We start from the raw sequence: 17,188 nt of genomic DNA on the forward strand, positions 1-17,188 counted from the left end.
AATAATCAGGTCATTGAATGACTCACACCGTATATGTCATAATGACCATCTTCCATACTTATACAACAGAAAACATCCTGAACATTGCATTATGCTGGAATTCACAAAATAACTCTTATTTTTCTGCTTTGCAATTTTAAAGCTTTCAAATGTCTTTCACACTATGCATCTCAGGCTTCGTCGTGAAACCAGTCGTAAAGTCTACTTAGCGTCACCACAAATGCGTGTCGTTAATTTGGGTCTAGATGGTAAGTATGACGTAATATGTAAACTATAACATCTGCTTTAATCCTCATCTAGCAGAACAAGACAAAACAAAATGCTGCTGATTGCAGTTCTCTTTGTATTACCATTCTATGGTAAGTTTTTACTACTACTACTATTGCTACTACTACTACTACTGCTACTACTACTACTACTACTACTAATAATAATAATAATAATAATAATAATAATGATAATAATAATAATAATAATAATAATGACCGCTCCGGTGGCCTAGTGGTTAGAGCGTCAACCTCGGAAGCGGGAGGTCGTGGGTTCGAACCCCGGCCGAGTCATACCAAAGACTAACAAAAATGGTACTAACAAAAATGGTACTAACAGCTGCCTCGCTTGGCGCTCAACTTTAAGAGGTTAGTGTTAGGACTGGTCGGCCTGGTGTCACGATAATGTGACTGGGTGGGGACATCATGCTACGTGTCTGCGGCATGATGCCCCAGTGTTAGACATCACTGTAAACTGCCACACTGCAGACATCGTATCGACATGACTGAAAAATTGTTAAGGATATATAAGGATGCTTCAATATCTCTTGTGGAAATGATTGTTATGATATAATAGAAATAATTTACTTTTGCCTGATGTAAAAATGGGTCTATCTATTTTACTGCTAACTGTACGAATGACAGATGGACCATGTGGTTTATTCAATTAAAATCCGAATCACTAGTTAGCATCCTGATTCTGATTTTTCGTTTTATTTTCGCCAATCAAAAGTATGATACCGAATCACGTGTATTCTGAATACGTAGTAAGTCAAGTGAATCCAAGATAGCGACACTGACCCTGATTTTTAAAATCACTGTAGGTAATTTATTTTATAGACAGTCCTGATTCTGACTTATGGCAGAATGGAAATCACGATTCCAAAAATGAAATGCAGCCCATCTTTCCTTAACGATCTAATACAAGTAAATCCACCCTGGGAGATCGAAGCACACACATGTAGCTGTACGTGAGAAAACAAAAATGCGGAAATACGCGAGACTTGCCAGCTGTTATTCCAAGTGTAACCAGCAATCGGGGTGTGGGGAATGTTGCTTTCTAATCTGTCAGATTCAGTGTTCGATAACGTTTACAGCAATATATGTACAACATCATGCATTTGATCCAAACAGCAGACAACGGGATCCCCTACTCTGATTAACCCGCAGAAAAAAAAATTCGTAGATAATGTCCATGTTGCTTTGAAAGTGGAGATGGTAAATATAAATATTTCATTATAAATATTCATCTCATAAGATCTTATAGATAAAAGGGAAACAGTGGTCACATGTAGGTCAGTGCTGTCTCGTTCGATTTATAATGTTAACCTATAAATTACGGCACAGTCTAATGCACGGAAAGTCATTTTGGAAAGAACTCATGCAAAGATTATGGTTCAGCAGTTTTCATTTTTGTCGGAAAGACAAAATATTGCATATATTATTGTTATGGTCGTGATGACTTGTTCTTCTGGGAGATACGCAGATAGAAATTAATGCAGTCACGTCAAAGGAAGAGACATGTCGCTTACATTTTGTAATAAATCTTCATATAAAAATATTTGTTTTTTTCTCTCTATCTTTCTGAAAAAAAATCATACTTTGGAAACAATTTTAAGATGAATTACAGTCACATTTTTTTTTATCCTTACAGTACTTCAAGGTTGTCGGAATTATGACATATTTATTCAATTCAATAATGATTGCAGGGTTTTGGAATATTGGGAGTACCTACTCTTTCGGTCCTCGTATCATTTATGCAAGGTTTTGTAATTAAAAGCATCCACTTCAAAATTTAATACTGATTCCAGAACGAGTCGTAAACCACTTATAAAGACAAATGAAAAATCCCATTCGTAACTAACCAAGATATATTTTTAGACAAGATTATAATATGTCTTACGCGATGAAAATTTTGCGTAACACATCATATCAAACTAAATGAATATTTCATAGAACATCATTTCAAACCAAATGAATATTGCATAACAGATCATATCGAACTAAACAAAATATATTTTTTCGCTGATAATTGGATTCTAAGTTGAAGTCTGTGCTAAGAATAAACAAACATGATATTATGTTCAATCTTCGCTTGCCCGTTTTGCCGAAACACTGAAAGTATATAATCCAAAAACTTGGTTGTTGTTGTTGTAGGGTTTAACGCCATTTTTCAGCACATGATAGGCTATACATAGCGGCCAGTATTAATGGTGGAGGAAGAACCCGAGAAAACCCCCGGAAAGAACCACCGACCCACGAGAAGCTACTGGCAAGCTTTCTCATATATCCACATCCAAAAACTTGGAATAAGCAGTTTAGTAAGACACTAAGGTTAGTTTAAACCGAACGGTACTTTTTATTGGAGTTAACATTAATGATAAACGTGAATGCACACAGGGCATTGCATGACCATGCATCCGTGTCAAACGTGAATGCACACACGGTATTGCATGGCAATTCATCCGTGACAAACGTGAATGCACACAAGGCATTTCATGGCCATGCATCCTTGACAAAGGTGAATGCACACAAGGTATTGCATGGCCATGCATCCGTAACAAACGTGAATGCACACAATACATTGCATGGCCATGCATCCGTGACAAACGTGAATACACGCAAGGCATTGCATGGTCATACATGAATCAGTGAAAGACATTGCATGGTCATACATAAATCAGTGAAAGACATTGCATGGTCATACATGAATCAGTGAAAGACATTGCATGGTCATACATGCATCAGTGACATTCGGGAATGCACACAAGTCAGTGCATGGTCATATATACATCATTGACCAATGCGAATGCACACAAGAATTTGCATGGTCATCCACGCAGCAGTGACAAACGTAAATGCACACAAGACACTGCATGGTCATACAGGCATCAGTGCACAACGTGAATACACACAATGCCATGCATGGCCATATATACATCATTGCCCACAAGACATTACATGGCCATGCATTCATCGATGACAAACGTGAATGCAGACAAGACATTGCATGGCCATGTATGCATGAGAGAAAAACGTGAATGCACACATGACATTGCATGGCCATACATGCATGAGTGACAAACATTTTAGCACACAAGACATTGCATGGTTATGCATCAGTGACAAACTGGGATACACACAAGACATTGCATGGTCATACATGCGCCAGTGACAAGCATGAATGCACACAAGACATTGCATTGTCATACATGCATCATACACTAATGTGAATGCACACAATACATTGCCTGGTCATACATGCACCAGTGACAAACATGAATGCACACAAAACAGTGCATGGCCATGCATACATCAGTAACTAATGTGAATGCACACAAGACATTGCATGGTCCTACGTGCATCAGTGACAAACGTTAATTTACTCAAGACATTGCAGGGCCAAGCATCAGTGACAAACGTGAATACACACAAGACATTGCATTGTCATACATGCACCAGTGACAAACGTGAATGCAGACAAGACAATGCATGGTTATACATGCATCAGAAACAAGCGTGAATGCAAACAAATCATTGCATGGCCATGCATGCATCAACGTACACATGACATTGCAAGGTCATATATGCATCGGTGACAAACGTGAATGCACACAAGACAATGCATGGTCAAACACGCATCGATGACAAGATTTAATGCACACAAGGAATTGTATGGCCATACATGCATCGGTGATAAATATGAATGCACACAAGACATTGCATGGCCATGCACGCATCAGTGACAAACGTGAATGCACACATGAAATTGCATGGTCATAGATGCATCAGTGGCTAATGTGGATACACACAAGACATTGCATTGTCATACATGCATCAGTGACAAACATGAATGCACACAAGACATTGCATGGTCATACATGCATCATTGCCCACAAGACACTGCATGTCCATGCATACATCAGAGGCAAACGTGAAAGCACACAAGACATTACATGGCCATGCATTCATCGATGACAAACGTGAATGCAGACAAAACATGGCATGACCGTGTATGCATGAGAGACAAACATGAATGTACACATAACATTGCATGGCCGTACATGCATGAGTGACAAACGTGAATGCACACAAAACATTGTATGAACCATACATGCATCAGAGAAAAAAGTGAACGCACACAAGACATTGAATGGTCAAACATGCATCGGTGACATACGTGAATGTACACAAGACATTGCATGGCCAAACATGCATCGGTGACATACGTGAATGTACACAGGACATTGCATGGTCAAACATGCATCGGTGACATACGTGAATGTACACAAGACATTGCATGGTCAAACATGCATCGGTGACATACGTGAATGTACACAAGACATTGCATGGTCAAACATGCATCGGTGACATACGTGAATGTACACAGGACATTGCATGGTCAAACATGCATCGGTGACATACGTGAATGTACACAAGACATTGCATGGCCAAACATGCATCGGTGACATACGTGAATGTACACAGGACATTGCATGGTCAAACATGCATCGGTGACATACGTGAATGTACACAAGACATTGCATGGTCAAACATGCATCGGTGACATACGTGAATGTACACAAGACATTGCATGGTCAAACATGCATCGGTGACATACGTGAATGTACACAGGACATTGCATGGTCAAACATGCATCGGTGACATACGTGAATGTACACAAGACATTGCATGGCCAAACATGTATCGGTGACATACGTGAATGTACACAGGACATTGCATGGTCAAACATGCATCGGTGACATACGTGAATGTACACAAGACATTGCATGGTCAAACATGCATCGGTGACATACGTGAATGTACACAAGACATTGCATGGTCAAACATGCATCGGTGACATACGTGAATGTACACAGGACATTGCATGGCCAAACATGCATCAGACACTAATGTGAATGCACACTTTACATTGCCTGGTCGTACATGCATCAGTGACAAACGTGAATACACACAATACATTGCATGGCAATGCATGCATCAACGCACAAGAGACATTGGATGGTCATGCATGCATCGGTAACTAATGTGAATGCAAACAAGAGATTGCATGGTCATACACGCATCAGTGACTAACGTGAATTTACACTAGACATTGGAGGGCCAAGCATCAGTGACAAACGTGAATACACACAAGACATTGCATTATCATACATGCATCAGTGACAAACGTGAATGCACACAAGACAATGCATGGTCATACATGCATCAGAGACAAGCTTGAATGCAAACAAATCATTGCATGGCCATACATGCATCAAGACACACAAGACATTGCATGGTCATACATGCATCGGTGACATTCGTGAATACTCACAAGACATTGCATGGCCATGCATGCATCAGAGACGAACGTGAATGCACACAAGACATTGCATGGCCATGCATGCATCAGAGGTAAACGTGAATGCACACATGACATTGCATGGCCATGCAGGCATCAGAGACGAACGTGAATGCACACAAGACATTTCATGGCCATACATGCATCAGTGACAAACGTGAATGCACACATGAAATCGCATAGTCATACATGTGGAAATAGTTGCATCGTGTAACATCCTCGGATTTTATCCAGTGTGTGTACATTTAGAGAAATTAACAAGGATGCTGCACTCCTCTTGATCTGGCTCAATCTCAGCTTGAAGGACATTTCCGCATCCGTTAATGCAATTTCAATATTATAGGAAACACAGTAGAAAAAATAATTACAGCCTAGGGAGGCTAACTTTTTAAAGTTCTCCGTAAGCAATAGGAATACATCGTTTATTTAAATTAGTTTATGGAAAATTAAATAGTATATATTGATGTTTTGGGGAAATATATGCAAAAGTTGCTCGTATCACTACAACTAGCTAATTCGAGATTATTCTCTAGGGAAGAGAGAATTGCCGAACAGTTATCATCGGATTTAGTTTTGTTTATATGTACATTTCATAGATGGAAATTATACAATGACAAATATTGCAGGTCTGGCGTTGGACTGCACCATGCTGCCGGACGGTGACTATGAAATCGGGTGTAAAATTTATGCCACCTGTACAAATCACGTGCTTCAGATCCACAAGTGTGTAGAGGGCACGGTGTACAACAGGAATACACACAAATGTGATGAGTATGTAACAAAGTCAGACAGACACACGCACGCACGCACATTCACATTGAAGCATATGAATAGATGTACATACCATACGCATCGATATAAATAGTGCAACCTTACTGACAAAATTTTATAAGTTATGTCTTTTATATCTCATTATTCAAGATATTTTGAGAATAATTCATATCAGATCCGAATTAGCTCTGTAAGGTACGTCATGACGATATAAAATTTCCAAGGCAACTCATTGCATACATACAATGAAAACTCTAAAGACCGAAAATTTATTAACGAAAATATTATTAGGACAACATAAATTTTTTTTGGACAAAATTGTTTCATATTTCAGTTACATACATTTAACTCAGTATCCGGACTAAAATACTCTGAACAACGAAAGATACTTTTGATCTCAAATTAAAATTTTGATCTCAAATTAAAATTTTGATCTCAAATTAACGTTATAAAACCGAGACTAAAACACGCATTACTAGTCAATGGGCTTTAGGAAACCCGTAGTTACACTGATTGAAAAGACCGCTCCGATGACCTAGTGGTGAGAGCGTCCGGCTCGGATGCGGAAGGTTGCGGGTTGGAACCCCGGCAGAGTCATACTAAAGACTTGTAAAAATTGTACTTGCAGCTCCATCGCTAGGCTGTCAGAATTAAGAGGTTAGTGTTAGGACTGGTCGGCCTGGTGTCAAGAAAATATGTGACTGGGTGGGACATGATGCTACATGTCTGCTGCATGATGCTCTAATGCTAGACATCACTATAAACTGCCACACCGCAGACATCGTAGCGAAATGATTGAACAATTGTTAAAGCTACGTTAAAAATCCAAATCACACACACACACACACACACACACACACACACGAGATAAAATCTTTACTATGTAATACGTTTTGTGTGTAAACTGACATTGATAAGGAACTAAAGAAGGGACGGTTATAACTTATGGATTGGAAATGTGAGAAACCTGTGTATGACAATCAGACAGACAGACAACGAACAGATAAATGGGCAAATAGAAACACAGAAAACAAAAATTATTGACAGGGAGACCGACTGACAGAGAGCACAGTTCCATTTGAAACGTTTTATCATGATTAATACATATTGTAACTAAATTATTGGATTTCTTCAGTCTCACAAATGTTGACTTTGTTTTTTTTTTTTGTTTTTTTTTTAATTTATTAAAGTCGCCTTTTCAATTGCAACTAATATATTTCACAAATTACCAGTCCTCACTTGGTGCCGCCCCCTTGTAACGAGGCAGACCACTGCGCCTTATTATCCGATGGATTATACCCTATAGCAAATGTGAACTGTACGTCATACTACACTTGCGTGGCCCACACTCTGCAAGGGATCAACTTTTGCGCGCCAGGTACGTAGCAATGAAGTGAGCGTGTTGGGCGTGCCCACTTTGCATACAGGTACGGCATGGGGGGGGGGGGAGAGGGCCTTTGCCCCCCCCCCCCTCCAATTTGCATGTGCTCTAAAATTGATGTAGCCTATATATGAAAATGAACGAGCCCGTCAAGTTTTGTCCCCCCCCCAATCAAGTTTTGCACCACCCCACCCCCCGAAAAAAGTTGAAATGGCGTCCCTGTTTGCATATATTGATTTTTTTTAATGTATGTATTCCCAAGACTGCTTTAGTTGGATTATGACAATTTTGATGTTCGTAAACAGTGCACAATGTTTTAAATTGACAATACCAGTAGTATTTTAGACAGTTCATACTAATAGTATTGTAAACATAATATGCCAGTGTGACATATACCTTAAGAGAGGTGTTTATAATGTGTCACATTCTTCAATGGACAAATGCCAAAATAAAGAGATCGCAGTTATCTTATGTTAACTGAGTCGACAAATATTAACTTTATTTTTGGCATTTTTCATTATGTCTCTACACCAATGTGAGCAAGAAATGAGTTTTACAAGGTTAATTTACACCTGTATTGTAAGAATAATGCACATTGATTGTAAGTCATACCAGTCTTTTAGTGGTTCAAACTTATTCTGACTTTTTCTGCCGTCCCACCTACCTGATTATACCCCAGACCACTGCAGGTTAACCACTACCGCCCCACCCCTTCATTCAGTTGTGTTACATTTTCAAATGTAGCCTAATATGGGTCACGAAAAGAACAATATATGTAATTCCAACATAGGGATAGTGAACTATGACTCACAGGTATCAATCTATGGCTTAGGTGAGACTCAACTCCGGGACCTTATGATCGCGAATCCATATCCCTACAGACTAGGTCATGTTATCTAGCTTGAAATAAATACATGCATTCCATCATAATTAGAACAGTGGAAACACTGAGAAAGCGTATGTGTGCGTGTGAGTGTGTGTGTGTGTGTGTATGTGACATGCTTCCATTATTTATTTATTTATTTATTTATTTATTTATTTATTTATTTATTTATTCTTTTAATTTGACTCTACTCAGACATTATTAACCAATCAGATTTTATAAGTTTTTGCGAGTCTGATTATATTTATGCCAATTTTTGTTTTCGTAACCTGCGTGGTTGGATTTTCTTATTTCTAGCAGGTCTGTACGACTACTTTTCTGCGTTAATGACAGCCTGTAGATAAAGAAACTACACAAGTCATATAAACTTAATGGCATTAGAAGAAACGAGTCACACGGATCAGCAGTTGGCACACAATTTACTGGATAATGACACTGGTACCCCTGTTTTGATATTAAGTACAGACAAAAATAAAAAAACGGGGATCCAGGACCCGTTTTAGAAGAAGCACAGGATGCAATACCTTAGAGAACTGGAGAATCCAGACTAGCTGTTAATGTTGTAGGTTTGAATTTCACCAGCATACTAAGTCTGGACTTTAATTTAAGTCTTGAATTTAGTAGTCCGTATGACCAAAATCTGAGTACGAGTTTAATTTGACAAATCAAGTCGGGATTTAACTCTGAGTCATACGTTTGTGAAAATTTGCCTTATCTTGGATTTCACCAACATGACTAAAAGCTTAATTTAAACTGAAGTGTGTAAGCCTGCGACCCAATGGCCTGAACTCTAAGACTGGCATAAAGCTAACCAATCAAATCTAGACCTAAATTTCAGAATTATGTTGATAAATTTCAAACCAGGACGCACAGGAAACGCATACAAACAGCTATCGGATTAATGGATGTATGTGTAAGAAGGTGTTTTCAATGTCAACAGGTTTTCGCCAGAAGTAAATTTTCTTGATATTTTAACTAGCATTGACAGTGTGCTACCAACAAAGGCTTCTTCACTCGAGAAGTTTTCTATTTACACCAGTTCTTTAAAATATATAAAAAAAACTTAAGCTGCTCTTCTGACGTAAGTTCTTCTGACGTAAGTTCTTCTAAGTTCTTCTGACGTAAGTTCTTCTGACGTACATAGAGGTATAGCGTATTACGATTCTAGGTCTTAAACAATATAACAGAAAAAAAGAAGTGAAACCATCAGTGAAATTAAAAATTGACAAACACTTATTTATCTTAAGTACAAAATGAAAATTCTAAAGAGATTAACAGTATTGTAAACTAAATTACCGAATAACCCTAAATGTCCAATGATAGTGTCCAATAATATATAATGTTTCGAATAATTTCAAATAGTCTTGAATGTCCTGGTATACCCGTTATCTTGAATATCCTAATATACAAGTAGTCCTGAATGTCTTGGTACATCAGTGATGTAATCCTAAATGTCTTTGAATGAATGCACAAAAGTCGAAAGTAATGTTTTAGTCCATCAGTCGATGAACACTTTGTAAGTTCCATTGAATAGTTTGAATAATTCCTCTCAAATTATATCTGAACACAAATGTAAGTTTAATAGATTCTCAGAAACTGATGATAAGACAGGAACGAACATACTTGTTCACTTCTGACTATACATACATATTTTCGCTTGACCTAAGACGCAATGGAGTACACTGGAGTTCCCGAAATTTCCTTCAAATTGTAAAAAATGTTCGCTCCGAAGCTTGTAACAAAAAGGGCTAGACCTTGAACTCGAATATCAGTAAACTTGTTTTATAACTTCCAAACATGACACAAATCCGGAACACAGAATCTTTTCCCCCAATCACGGACAAAAATTTAAAAAATCACTATATAATTAAATATGTATAAAAGTGCTTTTATTCCCATCTAACATTCCTTAAATCCTCCTATACTGTTCAAAGTAGAAATTGCATACGTTGGATTCTATTTGAAAAGTGATGTATATCTTAAAAATAGTTTCAAATTTGTATGAACTCGTCGGGTTGGGAGAAACAAAAATTAAAAGAGGAAAGTCAACTGGTACACGGCAGGAACTCAATATTTTGATGCAGATTATTGATTTATCTATTTATTTGCCAGACCACATTTCATTTCCTTAAGAGCGCCTTTCCTTGAAGTAATCGCTTAAGCTAAATTTTAATACCCTTTTATGATTTCTATATTTTATATGGCATTTTCACTTTAAATATGGAATACTGATTATCTCACAGATAAATATAAATAATACGTTTTTGTTTTCTTCCCAGGAACGGTATTCAACCAAGGCCTACAGACATGCGATTGGTCCATTAACGTGGCGCCCCCTTGTGGAACCAAACATTAAACACTCGCTGTATCAGTCACATATCCTGTTAAAACGCAATATTTCAACAAAAAAGAAAAAGTAAATATTGTCAAACAGGTTAGAGTTGTGTTTCGTCCAATATTTAGTTTTATAAACACGGGTGGGAAAGCCAAAGTGGCGAGAGTATTACTGCACAAAGAATATTTATTTTTTTTTTTAAACGGGAAGAGCGGCAATTGCCTTCCTCTCAACTGCGGACATCCATGTCTATTAAAGAAAGATAGATGAAACCGATCCGGAACCAAACATGTTAACAGCACACGCTCTCTCTCTCTCTCTCTCTCTCTCTCTCTCTCTCTCTCTCAGACACTTGATCTCTTTCAAATTGAACATACTTCTAAACGGTTATATTTTAACAAGAAGTTAGACGATTAAACAAGGCAAAGTAAATAATTCCACATGGCAATTTAAACAGGCATGACCATTGGTCTAATTTCCAATTATTTCTTAATATGAATTTATATATAGGGATCTGTAAATAGGATAATCGTCTAAACTCATGTCGAAACTGAGTTAGCAGTATCCTTCGCATCATATCTACAGTTTAAATCCAGAAGCCTATTAATGATTTTTGTGTAGATTGTCTGGATAAAATAGAAAACATTAGTATAATTGCCAGTTAAAAATGATTAATGTCTAAGAGTACAAATTTTCTCTGATCCAATTATGAAACTCAAATATATTCTTGCCAAGGAAGAAATAGAAAACGACAGTTGTGGCGAACTGGTTTGCTAATACCAAGCTGAGTCCAGCTTGGAGTCATCGCATTTACACGCGAAAACATCCGGTTGGGGACTTCACCACCAGGCCCGTAAAAAACACCGTTAGTTGTTTCTACAACATCGGGTAAATATTACCGTTAAGTCCATTGGGATAAGATTCTCCGATAATTATAAAAGAACAACATTAACTAGACTGACGACCACCCCCCCCCCCCCACCCCAACAGACTAATATTCAACAGAAATGCACATCCCCGTGTAGCAGTTCTTGGATAAAACTAGAACGATCTTTCACGGCATTAACAAATATGTAATCGTGTATTTCTAGGCCAACGTGACGGCGGGCAACCTATCGCTAGAGACATAAATATTCCCCTGGAAATTATTTCCTATGATAAAATTACAGTTGGATCAGTGAAGAAAGTTCATTGATTGGAAATGCATGTGTGTTTTCGTATGCGTTTTGCACCGGACATGATGAATTTTGCATAGGGTCTTCCTACCGAGCAATTATACTACGCCTTGACAATATTAGTAGAAAAACTTGATATACCCTAAAAATTAAAATAATCGAAGCAAAACAACAGCTGCTAGATGAAATCGCCATGAAAACCGTTTAATTTATAAAAAATAAAATCGCGTAAGTCTTGACGTGGATTTTATTTGTGGACTCACCGCAACATCATTCATGATCCTGGTGTGGCCGAAATTGCGACTACGTCAACTATTGTCGATTTACTAATCGGAATTGTTGTGGGATCCACATCAATTGTAACTGGTGTGACAGGCGGCAGCGAAAACTATTTTAATTAAGGTTTCATTAGCAAATATTTGTCTTTCGGAATTCTGCTGACCACCCGAATTAATCATGTCACAATTGCCAAGATGTAATAACGATTACAATGGTGGAGTTCCAACTATGCTGGTCGAAATGGAAAATCACTGCAAAAATCCCATGTGGGAAAACGTCATGGTGAATCTAGAAGGGGTTTATTGTGGGAGAAACGCAATGGACCAGCAGGTCTCAATGCATCATTATCGCCCGATTGGGCGCAAGTGAATGTCTTTATGCACAAATTCGATGCCACATGAACCCACCTAATAAAATAAATTAATAAAGTTAAAATACACCAGTAAAGTCAACAAGTTTATTATTTTTGGAGAGTTATAATAAAGAAAAATACAAGAATATCATTCAGTTGACCTGAAAAGTCAATGGAAGGTCATCGTAAAAGAAGTTGATGGGTCCCAGCCTCAGATTCATACATACACGTCCGAAGGTCATTTTTGACACCAAGTTTTATTCACGGTGCAAATGCAAAACTTTCCCTTACGTGGTATTTTTAAATATATTGTGTACTAAACAGTTTGATGCAATTCAAAATAGATGCCATCCAATCCGCTTTTTGTTAGGATTTCTACTTGCTTTGAACCCTTGTGTCTTTTGCAATTGGTGGCAGTCAGTGCTTATGATTAAAAATATATAGGTTGCTTTCCCCTCCTAACAAAGAGTTGCCTCCCAGTAGTACGTTTTTTCTTGTTATATAGTGAAACATGCACTATAATAAGACTGTCTGTTTGTTGTAGGTTTTTTTTTTGGGGGGGGGGGTATTTTTTGGGGTGAGGGGGTGAGTTGGGGTTTATTTTGTTTTTTTGCTTGTGGGTGGGTTGGTGTTTATTTTGTTTTTGGGGTGGGTGGGTTGGGGTTTATTTTGTTTGCTTCTTTTTTTTTGGGGGGGGGGATTACATTACTAGCTGTCAATACTTATGAAAAGTAAAACTACATAGTTTTGATTCCTTTGTATATATCTTCCGTTTTGTATCTATTGATTGACAGGTATAACTAATATGCAAGCGATACAATAATATTTTTCATCTAGATACTGTATAAAAAATATCTACTCCTTCCACAGAAAGGACACAACTCAATAAACAAAGTAGGAAAATTACAATTCTTAATGAGACAATAACGACAATCAAAGCAGTTACTACTATTACTACCCTTAATAGTAATGCTACTAATAAAGTACTTCTATTCATTATCATCACCAATATCATGATAATTAGCGTCGTCGTATTCATCGCTTTTATACTAGCCCTCTTTATAGTTTTCTACTTTGTTGTTTAGTTTTAACCCCTTGAGGAATTTAAAATTTTCATACCTTAGAATAACCAGAATTATTTTAAATTAAATATTGTTGCGGACGTCCTCGAGTTTTAATTCCTGCATGAATTCGTGAACAATTATGAGTCAGTGAGCAGCCTAAGTGTGCCTTTATCTGCTAGACTGAAATATAAAGAGAAGTGTAATTCAAAGAGAACGGTCATCTATGGGAATACTGTTAAATGCAATATAAATATTAATTCAGCGTCACAATCATAACAAGTTTATGACTCTTGCGTTGGTAGAGAAGTCGGCAGATATGTATGTATGTAGGTAGGCCCGCCGGTATCTAGGTAAGTAGGCAGATAGGTAGTTAGATAGGTAGGTAGGCCTTTCGGTGGTTAAGTAGATATGGTAGGCCCGTTGGTGACTAGGTAGGTAGACAGGTAAGTAGGTAGGCGCATCGATGGCTAGGTAGGATGATAGGTAGGTCCGTCGGTTACTAGGTAGGTAGGTAAATATACTAGTTGATGACTAGGTAGGTAGGTAGGTAGGCCTGTCGTTGGCTAGGTATGTAGGCAGGTATGGTTGGCCCGTCGGTAGATAATAGATAGGTATGGTATGTCCGTCGGTGTCTAGGTAGGTAGGTATGCAGATCGACACTTTGGTGGCTATGTAGGTGGGTAGGTAGGTAGGCCGGTCGGTGGCTATGTAGGTAGGTAGACAGGCCCGTCGGTGGCTAGGTAGGTAGGCAGGTATGGTTGGCCGGTCGGTTGATAGTAGTTAGGTGTGGTAGGTCCGTCAGTGTCTAGGTAGATAGATGGTTATAACTTAGTATATAGGATAGGTTGATATGTAGGTGGGTAATTTGGTAGCTAATAGATCTGTGGGTGGGTAGACAGGTCCATGAACCGACATGTTGCTTGAAAAGAAGGGGTAAAGTGTAGCATAGACCACCCATCTCTCTCTCTCTCTCTCTCTCTCTCTGTCTCTCTCTGTCTCTCTCTTATCCTGAAAATCTGCAACGAGGGAAAAAAACGGAAATAGCGAAGGTCAAAAATCAATATATATTTCAAACCGCTCATTAAGGTACTTGGGTTGTACAGCAATCAGTCATGTAGATTTATCTACTTTCTCGATCTTGTGACAGTCGAAGACGATTTCAGTCGAATTCATCAACCACCACTTACTCTGCACCGACTTACCGAAGGAAAATGAAATTTATTGCATCAATTTTGTCACCGTTCGTGCTTTTTATTTCGATTGAGGGGCATAAGTAAGTAAATCACCTGGAGTGCTATGAGACAGCCCACGTGAAGGCACTCTACTTAAGGATTACACCTGACCAGCATTACTGCTGACAATATATACACTAGTATGGCGAATTTGAGCCAGGTATTTTCATTTAAGGGCTAGACATAAAAAAATTAGACGGTACAGTCTACCAGTAGGTGTTCGTCTTGAACGTTTAGGACTGGCGGAAGATAGGATGTTTTCCCTATCTGTTTTAGGACGAGACCTGTAGTTAAAAATTACAACGGTATTCAACACGTAAGTAATGTAATAATCTACTAAACTGTGTCATTGGTGTATTGCGTTGTAATGTCTAATGATGTTTAATCTATAGAATGAGATTACTGGGATGTCATGAGAAAGTCTGTATATATAAAAATCCAAATCACACTCATATATATATATATATATATATATATATATATATATATATATATATATATATATATATATATATATATATATATATATATATGTATATATATATATATGCTTTTTCTTCTGACAACATTATTTTAATCATGCAACATATATTTTGTATGCATTACATGAATAAGTTAGGAAATGTTGAATTTAGCCTCGTGGTTGTTAATAGAGTTTAAATTAGCTTTGTGGATGTAATAAAAGTTTAAATTAGCCTCGTGGATATTAATACAGTATAAATTAGCCTCGTGGATGTTGATAAAGTTTAAATTAGTCTCGTGAATGTTAATACAGTTTAAATTAGCCTCGTGGATGTTAATAAAAGTTTAAATTAGCCTCATGGATGTTACTAAAGTTTAAATTAGCTTCGGGGATGTTAATAAGGTTTAAATTAGCCCTGTGGATGTTAATAAAGTTTAGATTAGCCTCGTGGATATTAATAAAGTTTGATTTAGCCTCGTGGATGTTGCTAAAATTTAAATTAGCCTCGTGGATGTTGATAAAGTTTAAATTAGACTCGTGGATGTTAATAAAGTTTAGATTAGCCTCGTGGATATTAATAAAATTTGAATTTGCCTCTTGGATATTAATACAGTATAAATTAGCCTCGTGGATATTAATACAGTATAAATTAGCCTCGTGGAAGTTGATAAAGTTTAAATTAGCCTCGTGGATATTAATAAAGTTTGAATTAGCCTCGTGGATGTTGATAAAATTTAAATTAGCCTCGTGGATGTTGATAAAGTTTAAATTAGCCTCGTGGATATTAATAAAGTTTAAATTGGCCTCGTCGATGTTAATAAAGTTTAAATTAGCCTCTTGGATATTAATACAGTATAAATTAGCCTCGTGGATATTAATACAGTATAAATTAGCCTCGTGGAAGTTGATAAAGTTTAAATTAGCCTCGTGGATGTTAAGAAAGTATAAATTAGCCTCGTGGATGTTAATAAAGTTTAAATTAGCATCGTAGACGTTAATAATGCTGATACAGCGAACACATCAGAGCGATTGCAAGATAGATAGATAAATAAATAGACGTATGAGCTACGAACGTGATTTGTCGATAATAAAATGCATTCGCCATCTGTATGGTATCTGTCATCCAGCTTTCCAAATTTGTTCCGCAATGTTCATGTACTAATTTTTTTCTTTCTTTTCGAAAGATTGTTATAATCGTCCATTTTTAACATTGAAAAGAGCTGGGATATTTCGCACAGTAGATGTTTGTTTCTCCAACACAATTTCCCTTTTATCTCATATAAGGTCGAGTCACGTTAATGGCGTTAAATTTATGAGGAATGTTTTGTAAATTGGTACATTCCTAAAGCCGACTAGTATTGAAATTGATGTAAATTGTAACATTTCCAATGTCTACTGAATAGAAATTGATGTATTTGATACATTCCTAATGTTAAATTTAAAAAACAAATTCACTTACTTCTTAGGTTTGTAATGCCTAGTGGTATAGAAATTGATTTATTTGATACATTCCTAATGTCACATTTTATTAAAAAAGTTATCTTACTTCATAGGTTCGTAATGCCTAATGGTATAGAAAAGGATGTATTTGATACATTCCTAATGCCGTATTGTATTTAAAA

General features: G+C 37.2%; 2 protein-coding genes across 2 annotated transcripts in view; both read left to right on the top strand.

Annotated features, from left to right (window-relative positions):
- Positions 1–259: 259 nt before the first annotated feature.
- On the top strand, positions 260–11,104 carry LOC149777219 (protein obstructor-E-like). The gene is made up of 4 exons (XM_089942828.1): positions 260–359; positions 6,258–6,402; positions 7,635–7,780; positions 10,946–11,104. The coding sequence occupies exons 1-4, from the start codon at positions 320–322 to the stop codon at positions 11,020–11,022; spliced, it is 408 nt and encodes a 135-aa protein (XP_089798954.1). The 5' UTR covers positions 260–319; the 3' UTR covers positions 11,023–11,104.
- A 4,164-nt stretch (positions 11,105–15,268) lies between these two features.
- Positions 15,269–17,188, top strand: part of LOC149777220 (uncharacterized) — a 46,481-nt gene continuing 44,561 nt past the window's right edge. Inside the window, exon 1 of the mRNA XM_089941958.1 lies at positions 15,269–15,419. The gene's annotated coding sequence lies outside the window, so the exon portion shown is untranslated. The remainder of the gene's footprint in view (positions 15,420–17,188) is intronic.

The sequence above is a fragment of the Sinohyriopsis cumingii genome, chromosome 18 (assembly GCF_028554795.1).
Source record: "Sinohyriopsis cumingii isolate HCF-2022 chromosome 18, ASM2855479v2, whole genome shotgun sequence".
Lineage (NCBI taxonomy): Eukaryota > Metazoa > Mollusca > Bivalvia > Unionida > Unionidae > Sinohyriopsis > Sinohyriopsis cumingii.